Raw genomic sequence first — 26,250 nt, forward strand, 5'->3', positions numbered from 1 at the left:
CACCAGTATTTCCACTGCTGCAAGCTGCCTTGTCGTCAGCCACCAGAGAATGAGCAGCTCAGCCTCAGTTCTCTGCTGCATGTGATATTAAATATCACAGATTCTATCACAGAATAGGCTGAGTTGGAAGGGATTCACAAGGATCATCAAGTCCAGCTCTTAAGTAAATGGCCTGTATGGTGATCAAACCCCACAGCCTTGGGTTTTATTAGCACCATGCTCTATCCAGATGAGCTAATTTCATTAATAAAAAAAACAGGAAGGAGGAAAAGGGTACATTCAGGTTCCTTAGTCATCAAAGCACAGAGCATCCAGGCAAAAAGTGAGAACTTGTAGTCTCTAGAAATGGAGACATGGGGCTTGTCCCTGAAGGCACCCACGTCCACAGAGACACTGTGGACGTCGTGTTGCCCTCTCCTACCCCTTTAAGCCCTTGATCTAACAAAGAACCAAGGTTCAAAACAACACAGTGCCATTGTCTGCACCACTTTGTTGTACCCTGCCTGATATAGGGTTAAACAAACTATAGTTTCCTGTGTCACTATCTGTCTCCACTCTTACATGTGGAGTAAGATATGAAACATGTCACCACTTACTCCACATCCTTTTTTCTGCCCGTTTCTTATTAAGCTCAGAGACTCTCTCCTGCTGTCTCCCCAACACCTTAGACCATGTTACACAGCACTGGCAGCCTTTACCCAGGTTTACTCCCCCTTTCGTTAGCCTGTTTACTGCTCTATTCCTTTCCATTCCTGCTCACCTAAGATTCATGTTTTCCTTTCCTCCCTCCTGGATACCCATTTGGAAGCTTGTGATCGTACTACCATATGCATATACATAAAAAATAATAGGATCACTAAATGGAGAAACCTCTAGAGCTGTTCTAAAACTACAGCATGACTCCAGCTAGATGGAAGACATATTGCAATAACCTCATCACTGATGCCAAGTGTATTCCAAACACGGACCTTGTGTCATAAATTACTGTAATTAGCAACACTCCAGCAAACAGAAGTATGTATTTAAAAACTGAGCATGCGTATGAAGCGGCTGCAGTTTATATTACGGGTGAGTCATGGTGAGGCCCAGCTTGAAGGGAGCCAGTGCAGCCTCCGCAGCCACAACACTGTTTGGCACAACCCACCCCTGGCACAGCAAACCCTTTTTCCTAAACACAGGGAAAACAAAATGAACACTGAAGCCTCTTGGGAAACATATTTGCGCTGAAAATTTGAACTTTTTGCTGAAATAAGGGGAAAAACAAAAATCAAGCCTCTTTGGCCAGCGCCAATAAAACATTTTCAGTCAGAGCTCCACTTCTTGACACACGTGCAAAAAAATGTTCTTCTGGGACAGAGAATGGAATTTTTTTTTTTTTTTTTGAATTTGGATGGATAGTGGTTTTATGCCTCAAGTGACTTGGGGTTTTTTGGTTTAAGAATAAACACGTAAGAGAAAAAAAATAAACAAAACAAAAGAAACAAAAAATTTCGGATGTGCTCGTGGTGGCCAAGCCCTGCTTTTCGAAGAGAAGAAAAGCTGCCACAATGGGGAGGTTTTTTCCCAGACCGCGACTGCGGAAGGCGGCGGCGGTGCCGTGCCTGTCCCTCACGGCGCCGGGCAGCGCCGGGGCGGCACCGCGGCCCTCCGGGGTGCACGGGCGAGCCCCGCACCGAGCCCCATGTGCCGAGCACAGCCCGGCACGGGCTGCGAAATGTCGGCGCTGCGGTGCGCCCTGGGACCTGTAGTCCCTCCGCTCAGCACCGCTTCGCCCCGCTCCCCGGCTCGTAAAATGGCCTCCGCCGAGGGGAGGCGGCCGTCTACAACTCCCAGGAGCCCCGAGAGACGTGGAGCGGGGAGGGAGGTGTCGCTCCCTTCCGTGCCGCTCTCCCCGCCGGGAGTTGTGGTCCTGTCGCCGTTGTGGCCTCTCCGTGGAGCCTAGCAGGGACTCGGTGTCCCGGCGCGCCGCGGGCGGAGGGGCAGAGGTGAGCCAGGCGGGCAAGGCGGGCGGCTGCTGTGGAAGGCGTTGGGGCTGTGCGGTGTCGGGGTACGGGGGCTCCCCATTCCATTTTCTCCCCCTCTCCCCCTCCCTTCCCCGGCGGTTCTCGCTGTGTGCCCGGGCGGGTGGCGGTGCCCGGGGTGCAGGGCCAGCGAGAGCCGCGTGTGGTGCGGGCGGTTCGCATCCAGCAGCATCCCGGGCCGCGAAGGGCGCTGGGGCCGAGGGGCAGCACAGCTGGGCCTGCACCGTGACCTTCCCCTCCGCGGATCTTTTCCCCGTTCCTTGGCGCGGGGGCCTGTGGATCCCTGTCCCGAGGGACTCTGTGGGCTCTGGTGCGGTGCCCTCTGCGCTGTGAGAGCAGGCTCGTGGCCGTGTGGTTTGCGGTGACTGAAGTCTCCGTCCTCCTCCCAGGAGGCAGCAGGAAGACGCACAGCGTCTGTTTGAGAAGCACCAGCATGGAGGAGCCCACGGGGAGGTTTCCCATCCGGAGAGACGTCATCCTTTCTGAGTCGTGCTGTGGTCATGACACCATAACAAACCTGTGAGTGAGTCTGGTTGTGCTGTAAGGGCCAGCATGTTTGGCCACTAACTTTGTTAAGGCTAAAATGTCTCCTTAGGAGCAGAATTTCTCCTTTCTGTGTAAGTGCCCTCAGACAAGAGATGCCCATGATGAACGCCAGTACTGCCGTCTGAAAACAGCTATTTTATTTAATTTTGCACTTCAAGGCCTTTTCTGAGTAGTAGTCGTTGCTTTTCATGTGTTTTGAAACTAAGCAGAAGACTGTATCATTTTAAGAAGATTATTTCCTGCTAGGGGTTACAGTGAGGGTAGTGTTTTCAAAAGCAGCTGTCAGATCCTTTCTGTCAAAGACAGCCAGACTTGACATGGCACACAGCACTTCTCTGAAGGTTCTCTGTGTTTTTTGCTTCATGAAAATCTGGCCCTAACTTTGAACATGACCTTTCCTCGAAAACAGAAGTTTATGTTACCCATGGTCTTAATACTTAGCAGCACTTAATGTTTGCAATGCATAATTATTATTTTTGTATCTTTTTAGGTGCATTTAATACTGTTTATTTAGTGCTGGCTTTCCGCATGTGCAAATTACAGCTTGAAATTTTTAAAACCTCTCTTCTGTTCTACAGGATAAAGTTGGCTGTGTGAATGTGAAGACTGGGTAAATCTAGTGGTGCCTGCCTTATTAGGCTGTGTGCTGTTCTTCTGCCAAAAATTCAAAAATATTTGCAGACATTTATACCACTATGAGTTTTTGTCAGATTTAGAATCCTGTTCAGCAGCTTTGGATGATTCAGGGGGATGGAATTATTTTTAAAACTACATTTCCAGTATCGTGATGGAAATGCTTGTTTTCTAGGGTGGAAGTGCTGAGATCTTTGGTGGCTTTAACTGACCCTCAGGAGGGGAAGCTGACTCAGTCTCAAGAGAAAGTGAGTGACAAACAGACTTTCCTTGTCTGTTTACTGCATCGTTTCAGAAGAGCCTATAATTAGGTAGTCAAGCTTATTCTAATAATATGTTAGAACTGTTTCCATAATTCACATGAGCTGAACCAAAATGTGTGTGTGCCAGTTCTGTTTCCAGTTTCCCAGCAAGTGGAAGGTAGCTTGATCGTTGACCACCTGGATTCAGGAAGGTTCCCTTCAAGCAGGTGGCAGTGTCAGGTATTCCGACTGCTCCTGAAAGTCAGGCTTCAAATCACGCTGTCATTTACTGACTGAAGGCCTGTGATTGCCACCTCTCCTCATTTCCATCTGTGAGCATGGCATGCGTGATTAGTTTTCTTAATCCAGTGGGATTGATTTCTTGAGCTGGCTCGTTTTCTGATTCCTGGAATCTATCAATGACTTGGGAGCGTAATGTCAAAGGAAGGAGTGGAGCTTTTACTTTATGCCACATTAAACCAGACTTGAAACAGTAGCCCTGATATTTTTGTGAGTTTTTCGTCACTGATGGGGATCAGTGAGAGTGTCCTTTGTAATAGGCAGAGCATGATGGCTGTTGGGACAGCAGGTACAGTGCTAATGCAATAAGGATTGTACTGGCCAAACCCAAGTGTGAGAAATTGGATATGTTTCTGTGGATTTTTACAGTGTGAACACAGGGTGTAATATGCAGAGGTCATTGCTGTCTCTTGGAAGATGTATAAGACAGCTTTGGGGGAGTTCAGATTAACTCGAGAGCTTTATGTTCATCTTTTAGTAATTGAACCTGATGTAACCTGTAATGAAATTTGGTAATATTACTTTCACTTACTTCATATTCTTGTATTCAGTCTTGTGTAAATCTTTAATTTTAATGTGCATTCATTCCTTAAATAATGTTTTCATTTGAAGCAAAATTGCTTGGGAATCCCTAAAGCACAGCTAACTGTTATATTGCAGTTATAATTAGTTTGCATGGCACAGAGTGATGGTCTCATTCTTGGTTCTCATTTCACAAGTTAAGTTTTTATGTTTCTTTGTATTCTAGGCACTAAACTCACTGGGCATTTGGAAAATTGTATTTAGAGTCGTTCCTGGGCCTATATCAAAGACCTCAGTGGAGTGAGAGCTCGAAGATGGGAGACCAGGAGGCAGGTGAACCTTTTCTGGGGATAGTGGCTGATGGTGCCAGAGACTTCGAAGGAGCTTTGCCCTCAGACACAGTGTCACTCAGCGATTCTGACTCGGATGACTTGGGGCTGGCTGGTGAAGCAGAAGTTGATACAATATCTCCTGAGGAGCCATCTGTAGATGAAAGGGATTTCACATCGGGAGAGACTCCCAACTCTTCACACAGCGGTCACAGATCTCCTGTCCAGCCATTCCATCTGAAGGGCATGAGTTCTATGTTCTTTCTCCGTAGCCAGAGCATTTTTTATTGCCTAGAGGAGGCAGCCAAGCAGTCTGTGCCCTCAATGCCTGAAGATAATGTTGTTGATGGGAGGTTTAAGCGTCCATTGCCTCCAGCAACAGTTTCAGGTAACGTGGTCCCAGAAAACATGGGAAGGGAAGCCAGGCCATTGCAGGCTCCCAAAACCTCTCAGGCAGTACCTGACTATGTGGCACACCCAGAACGCTGGACCAAATACAGCCTCGAGGGGGTTTCTGAGTCCAGTGACAAGACTAACAGGGCGGTGGCCATGGACTTCCTGTATGGTTTGAAGAAAAGAGGGGAGCAACAGAGCTCAGCTACCCAAGATAGTTACACCCCGTCCTTCAACCAGGACCCTTCCAGCTGTGGAGCTGGGAGGATTGTCTTCACCAAACCAGCTAAAAGAGGTGTTGATGGACTGGAAAAGAAAACATCAACAGGGGAGGATGATAAGAAACAGGTGAAGACAGATCTGAAAGGAAAATCTCTTAAGAAGACTGATGACATGAAGGAAGAAGATAAGGTTGAGCTGGGGCACTTAGACAGTGACAGTGGAAAGGCAGCAGAGGAGGAGGAGTGCATGATGGAGGGGGACCAGAACACAGAATATAAACCTGAGGCAAGGCTTAGTGATGCAGGTGAAGAGCCATCGCTGGGACCAGTTGGATTTCACTGCAGTAAGAAAAAAAGCAGGAAAAATTTCCGACCTAAAGTAGATGATGAAGGGGAGGAGGAAGAGTCCTGAAGGATGAAACACATTGGAGACATCCCAGGACTTGTCTTGTTCATTTTTTCTCTTTTATTTTTTTTTTTTTCTGATCTGAAAACCACGTGATAACTTTTTGTCCAACAGTTTGCATCATAGCCACCAAGAACGTTTTATATCGTGAGAAATTAAGCTACCTAAAATAAACTCCAGACTTTTTGCTTATGAGAAGTCCATGGGCACGGGATAGTTGCATCTTGGCAGGAGAGAATAAAGTGTGTTTTGTTTACTCAAACAGCTCCCTGGGTCTTTCTCTGGAGCTGAAGTATCCAAAGTAACAAGTGTTAGCTGAAAGGCTGCAGGGCTTCCTAGTAAACTCCCAGTTTTGGAGTAGTTCCCAAATCCTGTAGAATCCTGGAGAAAAGTTGATAAGCTCATGATGTAGAGATTTTTAAACAATTAAATCAAAATCTAGTCTTCCACTGGATGTGATTTCTCCTGGCCATGTCCCAGGAAGGAAAACCCTTTAACTTTCTTGTTTAAAAACATCCTTCTCTCATTGCCGTTGAGGGTGAAAGTACAACAGTGCCCAGTTATATGGTGTGATGATCTGCACCTTTGTATGTCCTTTCCAGGAGATGCTGATTCCATATTGTTTCTGTATGTGAATTGGGGTATTTGTGGGATTGAGATACTTATACCAGAAGTGGAGACTTTTTTTCTTCTATGTGATACAATAAACTTTCAGTTGTAATTTGATTTCATCTCTGAACCACACTGAGTAATGCAGCTGTAGGAGTTTTACCAAATATTTGATTTCAAAACTGTCTTGAAAACCTTTTAAAGTGTTACTCTAATTTTGCCATCTTGTTAACTTCTCCCTCAGGTCTTACAGATGCTAAACTTCATATTTTTAATGTTTTCAATAATTTTACAATGTATAATCCCCTCATAGGATGAGTCATCTCATACAATGAATCACATTGTAAGGAATGTCAAATATTGAATTTAAAAATGTGGATTTTTCCACAGTGTTAGTAAATTTAATAAATAAGGTTGAAAGATTAAATTCTTTGAAAGGTTACATGATTTGAAACTCAAATTAGTTCAGGTCAGTTTGAACTGACATTTTTTTTGTCGGTATTCTAAATGAACCAATCCCAAGGGTAGTATTTATAGCTGTGTAGTGAAAGATTAATTCTTAAGAGTTTGTGCTATTTCTTGGTAGATTGTGCTTGCCCAAACTCTGAAGGGTGTTTGAGGGGGTGACTTCCACTGGGGGGAGTACATCTTAATAATTAACTGGGAGGACCAAATCCCTTGGGCTGTGTGTTTAAACAGATGCATCATTTGGCAGAAGAAGCAGAAAACGTTGTAAAAGGATCTATTGTGTTCCATTTTTCTGAGTTCACCTTTCAGTTTTTGGAGCAGAATGTATTTTCTCACGAGTGTGCAGTTGGATGCGCATTATTTAGTGGGTCATTGGTAAATACATTGGTTGTTCAGTGCATGTGAGTGGACACACAGCAAATCCAAATGGATAGATTATGGGTTCCAGTGGATAATCACGATGAAAATAGTAGCCATTTCAATGTGGAAGCTGCTGGCAAGAGCAGGGAATGCTGGTTGTGAGATACCTGTTATGTCTTAACAAAAAAATGCAGTTCAGTAGTACAAACTTACTGGGTTTATGAGTTCTGCTTGCCCAGGATGAGGAACAGGTAGGACTATCAAAATTCCTTCAGTGCTAATGGAGTCACAGGCCTGGGGCACAGCTGAATAAACTGGACAAATGCCTGTTTCGTGAAGCCATCATAACAAGATTAATATCTGTTAATAAAAGGCTCATTTTGTCAGAGCTGAGATTTATTTTTTTTTCCACCTCTGGTAACAGAAAGCTTTTGTGCAATCTACAATTACATTGCATAGAGACAATATTATATGTGTGAGGAAAGGCAGTTGCAGCTTATCAGAGTCAGACACAGCCCAGTACTTCCCCCTTCTGATGCTGTTTGTATTATTTCAAAGAAATATCCCCTTAGAGGATGATACTGATATTTTAGTGGTATATCTTGCAAAATCCTAATAAAGCCAGCGAGCACTTGTATGCTAAAAATGTACAAGCCAGTTTAAGTAATGGAAAAAGCCACAAACAAACTAAATTCCTAAACTGTAGGATAATTCTTGGTACACATTCTTGTTTTAAAGTCTCTTAAGTGATTTCTTTTTTGCCCCCTGACCCTTGAGAAAGAAAAGTAAAATGAAATTGGATGCTTAGATGTACAGGAGGCATTCCATGTGGCGTGGTACATGGAGACAAAGGCTCCTTTCCAGCAGGAAACTGGCAGCAGTGTGGTGGGGCATGGGAACAACAAAGATCAGGTGATTCCGGTCTCTGAGGTTGAGTAAGGAGCCCCTTAAGAAGGAATACCAGCAAAGGAATACCTCACAGGAGCCAGTGTGGGAAGAGAAGCTGGTGAGTGCAATTGTTTGAGAGTTGCAGGAACTCCAGGAACTGTACGGATTGTAATGTTTCAGTGTTCAGGCCCTTTCCTTGGAAACTAGTTCTTGATTTCCTTTTCTAAGCAGCTCAGGAATACAAGCTTGGTTTCTTGGCCAAGGAAGGATCTTGTTTTTAAGTGCGTAAATGATTGCCCTTAGAAAGGGAGACTCCCTTGAACAGAGAAGTGTGGAATTTGGCAGCGATGGTGGATTGAGGGTGTGGTATCTGGATAACAAATGGTATTTAGAAAATAAGGTGGTGGAGTCACGCTGGAGGAGAAGGCTTTAGTGCTGTTTGTGGAATGGTTTTGGAGGAAGGATTGCGTGCTACGGGAGCAGCAGGAAAGAAAGCCCAGGAAACTGAAGCAGAAAGACCCAAGAAATCCTCAGTAATGTCAAGTGCTGATAGTGCATAGCATAGAGAGCTTGTTGCCCTTAGGCCTTCAAAAGATGATGATTTTACTCCTACAGCAGTTCAACAGGACAAAAGGTTTAATGTGAAGAGATAGAATAAAATTTAATTATCAATGTATTCGATGTCAGTCTCAAACTGATCTGCACGCTCTTCTCTTTCACTTCTTTGCAGCAAAGGTGCTTCTGTGTTGACACTCTTCACACCTAATAGTATTGGAAAAGTAGTGCTTGCTTAAAAGACTTAGGACAAGGGGCACATAGTAGTAATTGCTTAAGAAACTTTAAAATGTTGGAAAAAAAAGGCACTGTGAATTGTCTTACTTTACTCAGTAAATGATAAACATAGGCTTATTTTTCAGCTGTTTAAATTTCTGATTTTTTATGCAGTTACAGTATTAAAGTGTCTGGGAAGCCTACTATGGGATGGAGGTTTTTTTTAATTGGAATACTGGTAATGAATCCACTCACATAAGTATTTCATAAACGTCTGACAGAATTAAGTAGAGCTTAAGGTTAGCTCAAATCTGAGTGACTTGAGGTCTTGTCACGACTTTGAGTTTTCCAGTTACTTCTTTTTTCTATGTAGTATATATATGCTCAGTTTAGGGATTTTGGAGGCTACCTTGTGTAATAGATAGCAATAGGTAGGTGTTAAAAATATGTCATTAAGAAGGATATCCAAAATCTTTATTGCGTTGGCTATCCTGCAGCGGCTGAGAAATAGTTTGTTCCTGTCTCTAATAATTTAAGCTCCATACAGTGACGCCCTGGGACACAGGACATGATAGGACATGATTCTTAACTGACAGAAATAGGTGCAGCTCTAAAGGCAAATTAATTCTGTTAATTAAAAAAAAAAAAAAAACTAGGATACTTGCTTAGTTTTTATTTTTAATTATTATTGTTATGCATTTTAAATACTGTTGTAGTACTTCAGAAGGATTGTCTATCTCATGGACTCAAGAAACCCCCAAGGCAATCCTCTGTTGCAAATAGATACTTGTTTCTGTGCTTGAACTGGGTGAGAATTATTCTAACTCACCCTAAGTGACAGTCCTTGCCCCAGAGCTTTTAAATGTATTTTACAAAAGGTATTTTTTTCATTCTGAAGTAAGAATATTCTGTTCCCTCTTTATATTCCCATTACCTCTAGGATTCTCCTTATGGGGTTATTTTCCAATCATTTTTTTTCCTCACCTTGTATTTTTTTTTAATTACATTGTTCAGCTGTATTAATTAGCTTTTCTGTTATTGTTTTTAAGTACTTACAGGTGTAGTTTGGAGCTGGTTGAGTGCACAAGAGGTTGGTTTTGGTTAAAACCTCTGCCATGGAGGCGATAACAGCTGTACAGTAGCAAATCTACAAAATAGGTAATGATTAAATACCTGCCCTTTTTTGTGAGTGTATTACATTACCTCAAGCTGGCACAAACTTACTAAAGCATTTCTTGTGTGTTTCTGTTGGACCTGTATAGCCTGACTTTTTTCAGGAAGCCATAAAAGGGATAAGAAGGGAGCAGGAAACTGTAGCAGGAGTATTGAGATAAAGAATTTTCAGCAAGGCCAAAATTATACAGAAGAGTCATAGAGATAAAGAAAACAATAAGAGTTGTGCTACATAGCAGGTGGTTTAACATTTTCAGACTGTATAAGAAATGTTGTTTGTTTATATTGCAAGGGTTTGTCATCAAAAGCACAAGACAGAATTTCCTACTATTATAATTGTGTGCTGGACACTTCCCTTTTGAGATGTTGGTACCTGGTATCTTAAGAAAATTAGAAAAACTGAAAGATTAGGTCAGATCAGACAGAATGTGTGTATTTTCCAAGCTGACATTAAAAAAAAAAAATAATAATAATAATTAGGAGAAGGACAAGAATGGAGGGGGGAAGATGAAATGTTTCATTCCAGAAGCATCCTTAACAAAGGAAATAAACGCTGTCAAGTAAACTACCAAAGAGAGCAAGAAATGTTGTATTCCATTTTCTCCTTTCTACAGGAGTTAAGTTTTTCTTTACATATGTTTATCACCAGAAAGCAATTAGGAAAGTGAAACCATAATACAGACACCTTTTCCCATCCCTTTATCCCTAAGTAGGGTTGTCCAGACCACCATTAAATGAGAGAAAGATGGTAAAATCCTAAAGTGAATATAAATGCCTAGAAAATACGACTTACCTGGGCTTCCAGAACTTTAAATCGTTTTTCTTGTTCTTTCAACCCACTAAAATACTTAGACAAATTATCCACCCTGTGGAAAGAAAGCAAACACCTTGAGCAAAAAGGAGAGGCCTCAGAAGAAATCATAAAACACAAACCACATGTAACTTTACTACACTCGTGGCCCTTCACTGCAGTTCTGTGCTGCTTAGACATCCCACAGCTCCCTAAAAGTTTCGTCCTTTTGAGGTGTTTGTGTTCACAGAAGTATTTTTTGGGCGGAGCAGTATCTCTGGAACACTCTCATGCACCTGTTGTCCAGGGAATCACAAATGACAGATTCAATTTCAATGGAAACTGATCCTGGTGTGAGAACTCAGGCTACAGCAGAGATAAGCCACTTAAAATTTACGCAAGCTTTCATTTCTGGAAATTGTTTTGACAGTCAAATGCCTTTTTTCATGCAGTGCAAAGGGACTGCTTAAGGAACTTCCATATAGTGCCTCCAAATCACTGAATTATCTCCATGCTTTCAGTATCCTTCACCTGTTCTCCCATCAGTTCCTTATTCTTAGTGTCTGATTCCTCATAGGCTTGGCAAATCCCTCTCTGGTTTCTCCTAGATATTCTTTTAAATTTCCCTTTCACAGGCTATGTTCTAATCCCATCTATGTGAAAAACCTGCTACTGGGTGGGTCTAATGGATTTTGAGATTGAGTGCAAACAAAGTTCAAAGAATCACTTCCTGAGGGCTTCTTACAATTTCAAAATCACACTGCTACCACCTAAGAGCAGCAATAAAAAACATGGGAGTAGTGGTGTTCATGTGAATCTCTTCCAATCTTTCTCTGGCTCTGCTATACCTGAAATATTGTGAAGCCAGGTGGATTCTCACTTTTCCCCTCCACTAATTTCACAATGTACCATCTTTATTATTTCTTATATAAAGGATATAGTACCCTTTGTTTGGAAGCAATTACACATATATTTATTGCATTATCTCAACAATTAAGCTCTCACTCCTAGGGTTTGTCAGTGATCTGCTTATGAGAATAAAGTTTAAACCTTTAAATCATTCTAAATTATTATGAATTAACGGGCTATGTGAATTACAGGGAGAGGAGTATTTTCCAAGAAGGTAAGTATGCTGTTCTGGTTTCCAGCTATTCTCTGAGTTGGAGAGATGGAGGTTTATTTTGAAAGCAAACAGCACAGGAACATTTCCATGGAACTTTCTTATTACGGTAACTTTCACACCCATTGCACCTCTATTTGAAGTCTGTTTTATTGTAAGAGAAAACAGCTGGAATATGTGTTAAAAGCTTATTTAAGGAGTGCTTTTCTGTCTTAGATGTCTCTGTTCTCCCTGCATATAAGTACTTTGTGTCTCACTTAAAGGTTTAAACTTCTGAAAAATAATTCAGGACTTCTGCTTTATCAGACTAAACCAATTCAAGTGATATTCCTAGTGGGGAAGTATAGAAAAGTACACAAATGGAGACTCGGTCCCATGCCATAAAGGCGTAAGTATTTGTTTTTCTGTATCTGTGGCTAATTCAAGGTATCTTAAACTTCCATTCAAAAGTCAGTTTTATTCCTACATGGGATGAAATTACGTGTGCCTCAGTTTGGCACACAAACTGGATTTCCACCATTTTCTTCATTATTAAGATTTTCATTGAGCTTGGCTGTCGATTTGGCTGGAACTTGCAGGTCTATAATTGTACATACTTCAGGAGTAACAAAAACTGTAATACTGTAGTGATGCTGGCCTCTCACATTTTTTCATGGACTGTGTATTTCCTAACTTCATTCCAGCTGGACCCTTTATAAAAGCTTTACTAGAACTTCAATGCTGAACTCATTGAAAACTGGAGGCTTGCAAATTACTCTTACTTGGGTCAGAATAACTTACTTATTAGATGTGGCCTTCAGCCTTTCTTCATTGCTTTCTTTCTTTTCTTGCTCAAGGTTTACGAGATAATGTTCTTTTTGTACCAGCTCCCATGTTATGATTTTTTGATCGAGGCCCACTGGAAGATCTCTTTCTGTGGGAAAAATAAGATAAAAAATATATTTTACCCCTCTTTCTCTGATACTAGTAGTGAAAAGTTGATATGCTAAAGGAAGGTTGTTTTTAGGGTTAATAATTGCTAAAACTCAGTGAAGTAACTATTCATTTAACCTATCAATTATTAAATCTTCAGAAATCAAATCCTTACAACCCATTTTATATTGCTACCTTTGTTGTAATAAGGATGTTGCATCAAGAAATGTACTGTGGGAAACTATTGATAGTTTAAATTATAAATAATTTAGGGGTTTTTTGTTTGTTTGTACACTCCTGGAACTCTTTGTTAAAAATAAAGCGTGGCTCTCGGCTAAAGGAAATCCAGCTTGCTCTGCTGTTTTGTGTGTGCGCCATGTCCTTGGAGAGAGTCAGGCTCTACAGCTGCTTGATCACATTTGTTAACAACTCACCCAGGTGTTTTTTCTTGTGTTCCATTTTGTTGAAGAGTCTTCTGAGAACCAGAGTAATGTGGTTGATAATGATAAATGGTGGTGCTAAGGCAGGCCGGCCATGGTATTCCACAATCAGGTTGTAGCGCTGCACTTTCCAGAAGATGTCTGTATTGCCCTGGACAACTTGAAAAGTGTAACTGTAATTGGGGGGGGGGGGGGGCGGAGGGGGGGATAAAAGCATGTCACTCTTCATCACAACAAGCTAAAGATGAATATAACAAAATTTAGTCCTGTATTTACTTTAAAAAATAAACAGCAAGGTCAGCAAGTAGTGGTAATTTAATCTAAAATTTGTGCAAATTCTTAGATATTACAATAATTGCAGTTGCAGTCTTCAAATGTTAAAAGATAAAATTGTTTTGTTTGGCATTTTTTTGGTTTTTTGGTTTTTTTTTTTTTTTTTTTTTTTTTTTTTTTTTTTTTTAAGAAAGATAATTCTACTTTGTTTGGGAAAGATCAGCAAACATGCTGCATCAGTTCTTCAACCAAATGAATCATTATTAGCTGTGTTGACAACAAGCATTTCCCTGATGTGCAAATAATCCACTGTAAAGTCTGCCAAGTTTATGGCTGCTGTGCACCTGCAGATTTGTGACTTCACACAGCCAGGGACTCAGACTCTTCTGTGCATGCTTAATTGAATTTTTAGCAGTAAAAGAGTCTTCTTTTCTCCTTGTCTCCAATTTGACTAGACTGAGGATGATGAGAACTTAAGAGTTATCTGATCATGGGATTCTGCCTATCAATCCCCAAGTAATATTCATGAGGAAAATTACAAGGTAGTCCAAAAGGAATAGCCAGCAGTGAGGTAGTAAATGTGGGCATCTACTTAAAGCTTTGCAGCCTCTGTCCTGATACTTAGTGGAATCATTCTTGCCTGAACATAGCAATCAGTAGATTCATAAGGAGGACGTTTGTGACGAGTAGGAAGATGACCAGCAGGAGTATGACGAGCCAGTTGGCGTAGCTGTTAGGGCAGGATGGTGTGTTCTCCTGCAGAATCTGCAGTGGGTTAAATGTGCAGTTCCTGGGATATGTTCGTGATGCTGCAAAGGAAGATGGAGAAAAAAAATTGGGGTGACAAATCCTAATGCCACGTTTCTTTCTTTGAATTTGTGGAAGTATAATCATGTTGTGTACTTGAAAAGACATTGCATTATTGTGCAAGACATCTACATCTGACTTTTTGGTAAATGAGTTGAATTACATTCCAAAAACTTTTTTCTTCTCAATTACTTTAATGGAAACAAAGGTGTCTGATTGTGCTGTACATGCTTACACCACAGGTATTTAAAATGGATGCGAATCACATTCCTCTCTCTTGTGTCATTTGGGTTTTTTGGCTTTTCTAAGACATGCTTTTTCTTATTAAGCAGAGTGAACATGAGAGAATGCTTACTGGTTTGCTTCTATCTATGGCTTTTTTTTTTTTTTTTTTTTTTCTGTTTTATATTACTCCAAGTTTGAATCCCATTTCATTATTGCCAGTGACATTTAGCACTGGCTAAATGCTGTGATGTTACTGCAGACTTCTTTGGGAGGTGACCTATTCTGTATTTTACCTGCTTACCAATCAGAAATGTTGCCTTTGAACTTTTATGCCTTATTATTTTGGTCTCTTATGATTATTTTTATGTTGTTTTGTTTGCAATGCTGCACATAAGCAATTACTAACTTCATTTGATTTGGGCAGCTTTATCTCCAGAGTAAATAAATGCTCTGGAGTAATTTTATTCAGAAACATGTGTTTGCTTATGGTAGGGTAGTACTGCTTTAACACCGTCACATTAAACTACTGCCAAAATGTGCGGAGGTGCTGTTATTTATTGTTTGAGTTTACACAGAGTTATCTTGGTCTAGGTTAAATTGAAAGGAAGTGGATAAGTGCAAGCTGGTATGCCAGCCTTTAAAACTGCAAATCCTTGTATATTTCTGAGAGCTTATCTAAATAGGGCCAGCCCTTATGCTCTAAAGAAAGTCCACAACGCCCATTATCTCTTTGCAAATACACTGTATGTGTGACAGTAATGTGTAAGCTTTGGTCCCTAGGACAAAGATTTAAAAAAGCAAAATTTGAAAAAAAGGGCAATACTTGGAAGGAATTCCATGCTCTAATGCAGAAGTGTGCATTCAAAAATGGCCAAGTTAGGGGGAAAGAAATTTCCTCACTGTCTATTTCATCCAGTGGAATCTGGCCAAATATCTGCAGGTAGGGACGATAAAGAACCCTTCTGAATATCCACTCCATTCGGCTGTCTTTGGGATGAAGCAGAGCTTGAGTTGTCACACCGTAGGCGATAAGCCACACGCTCAAGAAAAACAGAAAGAAGAAAACATCCTTCATCTACAAAAGAGAGGGGGAGGGGAGAAAAGGAAGTGCAGTGACTGGGATAGTATAGTCAAGGAGCAGTAGTTCTTCTGTATGAATATGGCTCAAATAGTTCTGCTTCTTTACAAGCTTGTTTACATTAAAAGAGGTAGAATAGGATACAGTTCCATGCACAGGGTTCCTCATCTGACATTGCTCTTACCATACAGTCCTTGGCCTGTAGTAAGCATTCTTCTTTGATAGCTCATTTAGATAAAGGCACATTTTAAATTAAAATCTTGCTTTCTAATCATCAAACATTTAAACATGAAACACATTTTATCTTTTAAGTGACAGTCACATTTTATCTTTTAAGTGCATATTTTCTGTGAGGTATCTCAGTACCATGGACTGCTTTACTGAGAATTACAAGAGTTCTGCTGCAGCAGAGAATCCTGGTAGCAGTCAGTGCTCATTGATGAACACTGAGCCACTGATACAGCAGGCAGAGAGGGTTACAAGTATCAGGTTTCTTCTGTCTTCAGTTTTCAAGCTAAGTGATGCATCTGCATTTTCAGGTCTTCCTGCTTTTAAACATTGTGTTTCTCTACAGAAGCAAAAGTAATTGAATCCTAAAACACTTACTTAAAAAAATAAAATCTAATATGCATTTCAAGTGCAATAATTTTTCCCTGGTGGAAGAGGAACACTTCATCCTCTTCCCATCTGATCTGACAGAGTTCATTAGGGACTGTAGCTTCATTTCAATTAGATGATTGGATTGTACAGTTACCCAAAAGCATAGGCATTTCAGAGCTCCAGATGTTATTTGGTGTTCCGATAAGAAACATCATCTCTAAGCCAGGTAAGACAGAGTTAATATGTGACTTCCGTCAATCTGGATGGTCTAAAATTTAGGAATGCTGCAGGGCTGTAATGGTATCCTGGTGATGGGAATGCCTGAAACTATTTTTTTCCAGTCTGAGGTCTGTCTGGCAGTGAGTGTTGTTCTGGAGCAAGCATTGTTGTGGCATTTTAGCAATTACCAGACCTGCTTCAGCAAATTTGTAGCAAGGATATAAAGGAGAAAGACAGAGACCATATGGGATTGCTTCTCTGTTCAATTTTGCTTGAACCCCCTCAAACCCGTCAAGCAGGTTTCATTTGCTGAAGTAACCTTCACTGTTTCTTCCTTTGGTGTACGGTTCAACACTGAAATACCAAAGCTGAGGCACTGTGTTGGCTTCGGTGGGGCGAAGATGGAAGGTCCCTGTTGCGGTTTTGTCTAGGCTGCTGGTTTTGTTCTTGCTTGCATCTTCCCAATCCCAGTGTTATCTTGCAGGGGTTCAGGTGTCATCAGAGTGGACACAGGTAGGACTTGTTCAAGGCCCTGATTTAACTCAGCAGGCAGCAAAGGAAGGGTTAGAAGCTGTACATCTGACTTGTTCTCTTAGAATAGAGATCTGCTAATGCCACAAGCTCGATAATGAACAAGAACAAATATTTATTTGCCATTTACCCTTTTGCTAGTCGAACCAAATGTCATGTTAGAGTTCCAGTTATTGCGTTTGTAGACAAATCCAAATAGCTTGGTAGTTATGTTTATTCAATGTATAGGCTTGTTTACACTGTAGAGCTTTTACTGAGTTCTGCTGTGAGTCACGAATCAAATATTTGTAGATTCTGTAATGGTACTTACAATTAGATGAACACTATTAATCAGTTAGCATGAGCTAATTGACCTGGAAGATTAACATACCTAAATAAAAAACTATTCCAACATACCAATGCATACCCAAGCACAGTAACTGTAATCTCAATGTCTCATTTCCTGCAGGAAGGGGTAATAAATAAAAATATTTTATCAACATCTTCCAACATCTGCTCACAAAGTACTAATATGTTTTCATTGTAATGGGGAGCTAAAAATGCACAAGTAAGGGTAACTCATGTAGGAAACTTGTAATTATCCTTTTTCACTGATTTTTTTTTTTCTGCACTTGATGCAAAAAACATATAATTTGTTTCCCCAAGTCATTCAGTGGAAGCCCTGCCCTTCTGTACATGGCCTGTCATCTGCCTGAGGTCCTTGTCCTGGATGCACACAGCTTAGCATGTAGGAGGAATAGCAGTAAGGCAAAGACTGCTCTTCATTTGACAGAACCGAGGATAACTCATTAGGTGAGGTACGATGATTAGTAAATTGGGACCAGCTTACTGCATTACAGAGCTCTTTGAAAGGATCTATTTCAAACATTGCATCTTGTAATAAGATGCAGGAATATGCACAATGACAGACCATAACGGTGTAAAATAAAGACAGATTATAAAGTTATTTCCTTTCTAAAGACAAGATCTACTCTCCATTTCTTAGAAGGCACAAGTGGAGGTCTGAGATAGATCACACACTTACCATCCTTTCCACAATTATGATCTTTGGTCCAAGTTGTTTGTGAATTGCAAAAATGTGGATAAGTCTAAGTGTAAACACCATAAAATCAATGGCGAGTATTGTACGGCCAGCTTGAAAAGTTGAGTTCAGCATCCTGCATAACACATGGAATGAAGTATCAGCTCTCAGCAAGTACTGCTAATGTCTGTGCAGTGATGAGAAATAACCAAAACATGGAGGAACACTTTTCTCTCTCTTGGCTTCAATGAGATTTATTAGCAAATTAAAAAAGGTACCTTAAGTAAAAGGGATTTTCGAAAACAAACAAAAGTAGGGCTTTGTGGTACATGTGCTTGAATATATCAATATACCTTTTGTTATCTTTGGAGCAACTTACATGATTTCCACAGAATTTTAGAGGCTCCTACTGCGGAAACACGTCTCAAAGCTTGTAAAAATGAACGTTAGAGCATGTCCTCTCAGGCATATGAGAGTCAGCTGATGCACAGCCCTTGGCACTAATGATCACCACCTCACAAAGAGCAAATATATACCTGCAGGTTACCCCAATTATGAAGAGAAAGATGGTCACCATATCACATTTATTCCAGTTATCCTCCACATACAGTTTAAATTTTTTCATTAAATTTGTGTCTTCATCTGTATAGAAACTCTGAAAAAGAGAAATAACCATTGGTATTGATCTCTTTCCACTTTCACTCTTTTCTTCTGAGTTTTAACATAATACCTGTTGCCTTTTCCATTGTAAAGAGCAAAAACAAATTCTAAGTGTAATAACGAGAAAAAAAACCAGTAAACAATACTGCTTCCAGTCAGAGTTCAGTTTCTAGGCATTGCTATCTAAACAGCATGAACAGATTGGTCATTTGTGTACTGGAAGTCTGTGAAGGTACATTTGATTATCTAGGTAAGGAGTTGGCTTTCTTAATTGGGTTTTAGTCTGGCAGTCTTCATGTTTTACAGGTTTATAATGAAATGTTCTTTGATTCAGATATTTTTCATGTCCTCCTCTGGTTATGGCCTTGATGCATAATTTCAAATAAATTGTTAAAAACTTTCCTGTCTCTTTTGCTTAAATAATGAGCACCTACTAATTCTTCCAGAGTAAATGATTGTAACTGCTTTTCTTTGTGTGTGTGTGTGTCTAAAGGGAAGAGCTTTGTGCACCCACAATTGGCAACACACTTGCACCATTGTTATTATTTCAGTTTTTAAACTGAGGACATTCCAAAACCATAAGAGGAGACTAATGGAGAAGGGCTTTTGAGGGTTGGTGGTTTTGTTTGGTTGTTTTTTTTTTTTTTAAGAAAAGCAAGCCCAAAAGAGATCTGCTAATATTTTGAGTTGAAAAGTATTTTAGAGAAAGCCGCAAATAACCGGAATTCATTTACTTGCGATTTTTTTAAACAGTCCCCAGTGGGGAAGAATCTCCTCAAAGGATGTAGAGCTGCCTATTCTGTTTCCATGTGTAGAACATATCTTCCAGCTTACATTATTTGTGGTGGGAGGACGTGGTTCTGGGGAGTGAAACCAGAGAAGGACTTTACAGAGTGAAGAATATCTATGCTGGCAGCCCACTTGGCTTGGCTGAGGCTGCAGCAGGATGGACAAACAGCTAAAGCTGTAGGTTTATATGGTGCAGGAAGAGCTTGCTCTGGGAGAGAGAGGTGAGATATTTAGGATAAGGTAAGTATTGTATTGTTCTGTATTGTTCACCTGTGCACCTGACACTTGGAATCTCCAAGCCTTTACAGTTATAGAGATTGTAAATCTACTGAACACACTGCTTCAGGTTTTACTGTGTTGTTACTAGGGTGATGAAGGTTACTCACCTGTCGGATCTCTTCCAAGACAAGGGTAAACACCCAGAAGTAGAGTACAATTTCTTTAACAGATGGACCCTGAGGTGGGGGTGGTTTAAAGTCCAGTAAAAGGACATAAGTAAATAGAAAGAGAAAAGCAAAGTACATTATAACATTCCCCATAAACACAGTCACAGGGGCACTCCAGAATTTTCTCCACTGGGTAAACATGAATGTCGCCCATGCTGTGTTTGCAGAAGGGTTCTGTTTTTCCAATGTGTCATTTCCTCTGAAAACCAAAAAGAATACATGCTCAGTGACAATCTCCTAAAATTAGTTCATGGGAATAGGCTCAATATTATTCTATATAAAGCTTCTTGTAAGATAGTAACAGGCAGATGCTGGGGCTGGCCAAGGGGCAAGGCTGTATAAGTCAGAGCAATCACATTACCATAGCAGAAATATTTGAAATACAAAAGAAGGTTTTGAAAAACCGTCACACCAGAAGTATGTGCACATTTTTGTCATTTATATATAGTTTAGTTGTATTAATTTTATTTTTTAACTTCATTGTGTTCCTTCATGGAGTGCAAATATACAAGGAGAGGGGGGAGGGTAATTGGTCTTTATAAACCTAAATAACAGGAAAGAAAAGAAAAAGACCAATGAATTTTTGTGACTCAGTTCTTAATTATTTTGGCTCTAAAATTTTCTTGCTTATTTTGCCCGTTGTTGCTGTGACTTTAAACTTCTGACCCAGTCTCTAAGTGCTGGATCATACTAAGCCTGTGTTTCTTGACTATCCTTACTGGAATCTGATAGACCTACTGAAGAATGCCTTGTTCCTTTGCAGAACTGGCATTTTGTCCTTTGAGATTAAATTAGAGTAAATTGCAAAAAAAAAAAGCGATACAGAAGCCTTTTAGCAAAAAGAGTTGACCTCATAAATTATGTATTAAGGTTGTCTTTGAGTGTTGTGGAATGACGCAATTATTTTGGTAACTGAAGGGAAATTTGACCTGTACATCTACAGCTATTTTGCTGTGTTTTGGAACATTAAGGGGTGTCTATTGGCAATAGAAACTATCCTGTGCAGAAAATGCAAATTTGATAGCAATTTGATCTTTGTGTGAGGATTTGTTTCCACATAAAATGCTCTCCTGTGTAAGCTAGGCATGTTATTGGACCTTTAATTTTGTGATTCTTACCCTGAGAAGTTAGATCTCCAACAAAGGATGTGCACACCAGGGTATGTTTTCAATTTCACCTCATAGAAAATAAAGAATGACTCTTCACTGGTTTTTAATTTCCTCCGGCAATCTTGCTAATTATTAAATACATTTGTTACAAGGAAAAATTTCTCTTTGCAGCCAGTCCTTTCTATATACCTGATTCTGTACTACCTCTCAATTTATGACATCATAGATACATTCCCATGGTAACAGGCTAATATCATAAACAGATAATTGCAGCTTTACTGTAAGATGCTGAGATAGATCTGGGAGGGAGAGAGCCTCTTTGTTAAAATAAATTGCTAGGATAATAGCAATGGGAACATGGAATGCAATGACCAAACCATGCTGCACTCAGGATATGGAAGTGCTTTATGATATTGCTTACAAATAGCTCCCAGGAGGCAGATGCTTTTACACCTATTTTATAGGTTAGGGAGGGAGAGAGAAGAACTAATGATTTTCTCCAATATACCAGCAGTTAAATGCCAGAGGTAAAAATAGAACCTAATAACTCTGACTTGGTCCAAGACTTCATACTGCAGCTGATGCCTCCTCTCTACCACTGTTCACATATTTCTGGAGTTCTCTTTAAATCATGGAAAAGCTAAGTGGAAATTTAGCACTGTGTATCCATTTAAGAGGACTTTGTGCTAATCAAAAGTCTTTATCCTGACTTATCCTTACTTAAGTCCTTGTGGTCTCCCCGGTTTTGGTGATGAGTGTGTGGTAGAGGTATAGGGGGGGATTCTGTAATGAATCAAAGATCTGTGACTGACCACAAGCAACTGACAAAACCTCTGTGCTCAGTTACCCTTTTGTCATGCCACCTCTAACTCATAAGGTTCCTCAGGGCTCATCTGTTAAAATATAGATTAAGGGTGTGAGAAGCTGACTCAAAGTAAAATTCCCTTGTATTGATGGGTGCAAGCACACCTTTGCAACAAAGTACCAAGTACGCAGTGATGTAAGGTTTTGCTGAGAACCTTCTTTCTGCCCAGCTCAGTAACCTGATAACTCCTAAAATCCATTGTGTATTGGTCATCATGAGCTGGTGGGAATGTCAGGAAATGCTATTTGATTCCCAAGTAAATTCCTTGTTCTGTAGAAATTACTTGCTCAGAAAAAGTGAACTGGTGTCTCCTTAAAGCAGTGCTATATCCCTGTTTATTTTCTATATTCCTTTTAGAGAGCAACAACAGCAGTAATCAAAGGGCACAGTACTTCCTGAGGAGTAATGACTTTCTTGGCCCTTCAACTGCTCCTTAGATCATTAACTGGTCACTAATCCACAAGAAGTGTCCTGTTCTTTGACTGTTGTCATAAAAGTTACATTAGCTGATGGTTTTAAACTTACCTATCTTCTTCCTCGGAGAAAAACAGAGTCGTCTCTGCATCCAAACTGCCCAACTCTCTAAATGGCTCTGGCTCATTCTTTGATTGTTTTTCCTCACTGTAAGGAAATAAACTCATTAGTTAAAAGATGATGCTTAGCCATTTTTCACTACTGAATTGGCATTGATACAGAAGTGCTAGCATGTTCTTATCTTGGATCTGCTCTGCTGGGGAGCTATTAAATAGTGCATAAACTTTAACTTTACAAATTCTGTTTATTTTTAGGGAGGAGGCTGAAGTCACCCACAAGATTCAGAGAAGTGATAATTGGTGTGCTTCACAAAATGGAACAGGATGCTCAGTTTCCTCAAACTAGTTATGATTTGAGTAGAAATAAACCCCTCAGTCAGTCTTAGAAAAGAATTGCTCAGTGTTCCATTCCTAGTTACTCACAGTAGCAATTAAGAAGAGAAATGCCAGAAGCAGTAGGGGACATGTGACAGTTCTTGCTTTTCCAGAGAAAGGAGGCAAAAAAAAAAAAAAAAAAAAAAAGGAAATTTGGAAAGGATTGCTATGATTATACATAATCCTTTAACCTTTTAAATCTTCCAATGAAAACTTTGCCAAAATATCACATTAATGAATTTGTGAATCTTGCAGCTAGAAGGCCGTCTTTAGTGATACTGGCAGAAGGCAAATCTTAAGTCAGCATCACCAAGCAAGTTTTCCTCTTCTTTTTTATGTAGTTTAAGAGTTAAGAAACATGTATTTCATAATAAGATGTCATTTCATATTGCCAGTTCTTATGATTTGTATATGATTCTCTGGATGTTATGAGGTTTTCTCTTTTCTGTTTATTTTATTTATTTAGTTGGTTGGGTTTTGTGGTGTGTTTTTGTTGTGGTGGTGGTGGTGTTTGTTTGTTTGTTTCGGTTTTTCTTTGTGTTGTTTTGTTTTGTTTGTTTTTTGTTTGTTTCTTTTGTTTTGTTTTGTTGGGGGTTATAATACACGGACTTTTTTTCAAGAAAACCTAAGACTGTAAGGCACTGAATTTGAAAATCTTAATTGATTTTGATTGACTGATAATTTAATGTCAGTCCTGTGTTTTTATGCTTGACTTATGGTTATGAAGCCATGTGGCTGATAACACTGCTTTGTGATGGCTGTTTTCCTTGGATAAGATACTGAGGTTTGAGGCAGGCATCTCCAAATCTAGAAACAAAAGGTGCTACAGCTGAAGATATTCTACACGTTGCTGTGTAGAATCTGGAGCTGACAGAATTCCAACAGGCTTTCTTAAGGGCTGTGCAAAATAGAATGATCTCTGTGAAACTGTGGCATTGGTCCTTTAAGTATGGTAACAGGCACTAGCACAGGGCCCACAAATCACTCAGGCCTTTAGAAAACTGATTTGGTTAGGTGATATTAGGTGGTGTTACTGTTTTAATCACTAAAGGGAGAAATTTTGATTCTGGATTTTTTTTATGGCTTATTTTTAATCACTTCTTTAATTATCTCCAGCACCCTGTGAGCCTGATATTTCTGGGTCTGAGAGATTTTAGCCTGCTAGCAGCTGCTAACTTTTTGCCAAACAAAAATTTCTCAAGAAAGCTTCTTCTCAAAACAATCTTGGCAAAAAACTATCCTTTCTCAAAACAATCTTTCTCCAGGTGGTGTTTTGCTGTTTCTCTAGTTTCACCAATGGAATTAGAGAGGTGTTGTTCCTATTCACCAATCACGTTGAGCCCATATCGGAACACCTTATAAAAGGTGGTAAGAATTAGAAAATAAATCCTTTTTTCTATACTCTTTGCCTTCTGAAATATTTAGGGTCTCTCATCTTTCTTTTGTGTCCTACAGCAACACACCCAAATAGTTATGTTTATACCTGAATGATATTAAATTTGTGTAGATGAGGAAAGGACACCAGAATGCACAGATTAACTTGAGGATCTGTGTGCTGGTAGACATGTCTCCCCACCATATTTTTGTCAGGAAGGCCTGAAAGTCAAGAAGAGAAAATATGGATTTAATATCACAAAAAGATACTTGTAGATGAAGCACACCTATGTTCAGTGACTCCTAAGAGAGTGAATGCTCTGAAAACTTCACAGCTTCAGAGCAAACAGGTTCTCTGTGTGTCCTTCTGCAGATGTTGAGTGTGCAAAGAGTTATTCAGAGACCAGTGGAAAGAACAGCAAGCCAAATGGAATTAAACAACATCTGTAGTACTAAGGAAGACCTAGTCAGGCACTGGGAGATAAAAGCAGCATCACTCTTAATTTAGTTTTGTGTATGCGAAGTCAGGTCGTGAGAGCAAGGCTGAATAGTAATTTAATTTCACTTTTATCAGTGAGCTCTCTCTTGAATCTGAACAAGGAGTTACCTCACATCTTGGAGCAGCTTCATTAAGCCCCAGGCAGATTTACAGTGCTTTTCTGATGCTTCTCTGTGAGCAAGGAAGGAATACAAAGCAAAAAGCAAACGATGGATTAAGACCTGAACCTTCTCCTCAGCACACTGGTCTGTGTGCCAGCTGGATGAGAGGGTGGGGAAAGAGGGAATTGTGCTGCTTTGGCAAGGACATGGTATAATGTCCTCTTTGTCTGTTGCTAGGGGAAGAGAATAGCACCTTCTCTGAAGAATGGTTCATAGGGGAGTACATTCACTGGGGTTGTTCAGTTCCTGTGCTGTCCTCTCCTGTGTCCAACTTAAGGCCCTGGGGCATGCAAAACTTACCTGGACACCATCATGTGCAAAGAAAGACTTTGCATCTGCTTCTGTGGCCAGCTGAAGGCACGTGGTCTTGCTCCAGTACTGATTTTTCCTCACCAAGAGAGCAAACGCTCTCTCCTCACTGTTGTGGTAGCATTCGCTAAACAGTTCTGCCATATGAAGGAAACACAGACAAAAAAATGTATCTCTTGGGTGATCCTCTTACACTTTAAAGGATGTGTTGTCATGCTGTCTTCATTCTCTTGAACAGACTAAAGAAGACAAGCAGCTCAGCTTTGTCTCGTAGACAGCAAATCCTTCATTTTAAGACAGAGCTACTTGACATAAAATAATATTAGACTTGGTGGAGTGTTATGGCATAGTTGTTTCCAGAGAAACTGGTCATGGAGCTTAGAAACCAGGATTTAAAAAAAAAAAAAAACCACCAAGATCTTCTCATTAGACAAGAGCTGATTTCTTGTGTCTGTTCCATTTTACTGATTCACTTGATTATCTCATTACCTTTGTTACACTGTGAGGCTGGGCAAAAAGATCAAGGGCACTTAAAATGTTATACAGACATCTTTTCTAGTTGATGTGGTATTTATCATTCTTAAAGAAAGTTTGCTTTGTAAAATCCAGGCCAGAAATTAAAACTGAGGATCTGATCTAATACTTATCAAAGCCAGGAAGTAGAAGTTCTGTGTATTGGATTAGGCCTCATAATTCCATGACTCAATTACTTGAGTCCTGTGATTATATGAGAACCTGATTTTTAATTTTTGTGAATAACAATGGCCCTGTGAGAAGAAGGGTTAATGTGATCTGTGTGCCAATAATGTAGCAGTCTGCATGAGCCTTCAGTTGCTTGATGAACTACGTCAAAGGGAGAGAAGCCTCTGTGTTTGTTTCCATGTGGGACGTATTTTAAAGCCCTCTCCTCACAGCAGCAATGTGACTGGACTGAAGTCAGATCAGCAGAGAAGCTTGTGTGCACACATCTGTTCCTGAAGCAAGCAAAGGGGACAGGGCTCAGCATTCCAGCATTGCGGATGCCTGGATCTGACTGCTGTAGGGAGGGGCATCTCGTCTGCTGCGAAACCAGCCTGAGCTTCACTGCAGTTTGCAGTGTGCTTGGCCCTCTTCTGGGTGAGGTAATCTTAAATTATTTTTAGCTGCAATGACAAAACTTAAAACTTGTTGCTCTAGTGGCCCTTACAGAGCAAGCTTGATATTGCAGGAAGAGCAGACTGCTGTGAGCCTGG

At 40.2% G+C, this 26,250-nt stretch overlaps 2 protein-coding genes across 7 annotated transcripts; one reads left to right on the forward strand and one right to left on the reverse strand.

The window, feature by feature from the left end:
* The first annotated feature begins 1,820 nt into the window (after positions 1–1,820).
* TSSC4 (tumor suppressing subtransferable candidate 4) lies at positions 1,821–13,052 on the forward strand. Of its 6 annotated transcripts, none has more exons than XM_040067772.2 (4): positions 1,821–1,985; positions 2,411–2,540; positions 3,376–3,448; positions 4,491–13,052. In XM_040067772.2, exon 4 carries the CDS (start codon positions 4,579–4,581, stop codon positions 5,617–5,619), a length of 1,041 nt encoding a protein of 346 aa, XP_039923706.1. In that variant the 5' UTR covers positions 1,821–1,985; positions 2,411–2,540; positions 3,376–3,448; positions 4,491–4,578; the 3' UTR covers positions 5,620–13,052. The 6 variants fall into 6 exon arrangements, with proteins under 6 accessions (XP_039923706.1, XP_058277092.1, XP_039923712.1 ...); XM_058421109.1 differs by having other exon boundaries at positions 1,845–1,985; positions 3,376–3,511; XM_040067773.2 differs by having other exon boundaries at positions 1,978–2,047.
* Positions 8,561–25,162, reverse strand: TRPM5 (transient receptor potential cation channel subfamily M member 5). The gene is made up of 13 exons (XM_040067573.2): positions 25,010–25,162; positions 24,159–24,271; positions 22,293–22,388; positions 19,734–19,992; positions 18,435–18,553; positions 17,902–18,034; positions 15,350–15,524; positions 14,058–14,226; positions 13,139–13,317; positions 12,573–12,705; positions 10,676–10,748; positions 9,766–9,856; positions 8,561–8,700 (listed from the first exon to the last, which is right to left on the reverse strand). Exons 1-13 carry the CDS (start codon positions 25,160–25,162, stop codon positions 8,600–8,602), a joined length of 1,794 nt encoding a protein of 597 aa, XP_039923507.1. The 3' UTR covers positions 8,561–8,599.
* Positions 25,163–26,250: the final 1,088 nt, after the last annotated feature.

Source organism: Hirundo rustica, chromosome 6 (assembly GCF_015227805.2).
Source record: "Hirundo rustica isolate bHirRus1 chromosome 6, bHirRus1.pri.v3, whole genome shotgun sequence".
Classification (NCBI taxonomy): domain Eukaryota; kingdom Metazoa; phylum Chordata; class Aves; order Passeriformes; family Hirundinidae; genus Hirundo; species Hirundo rustica.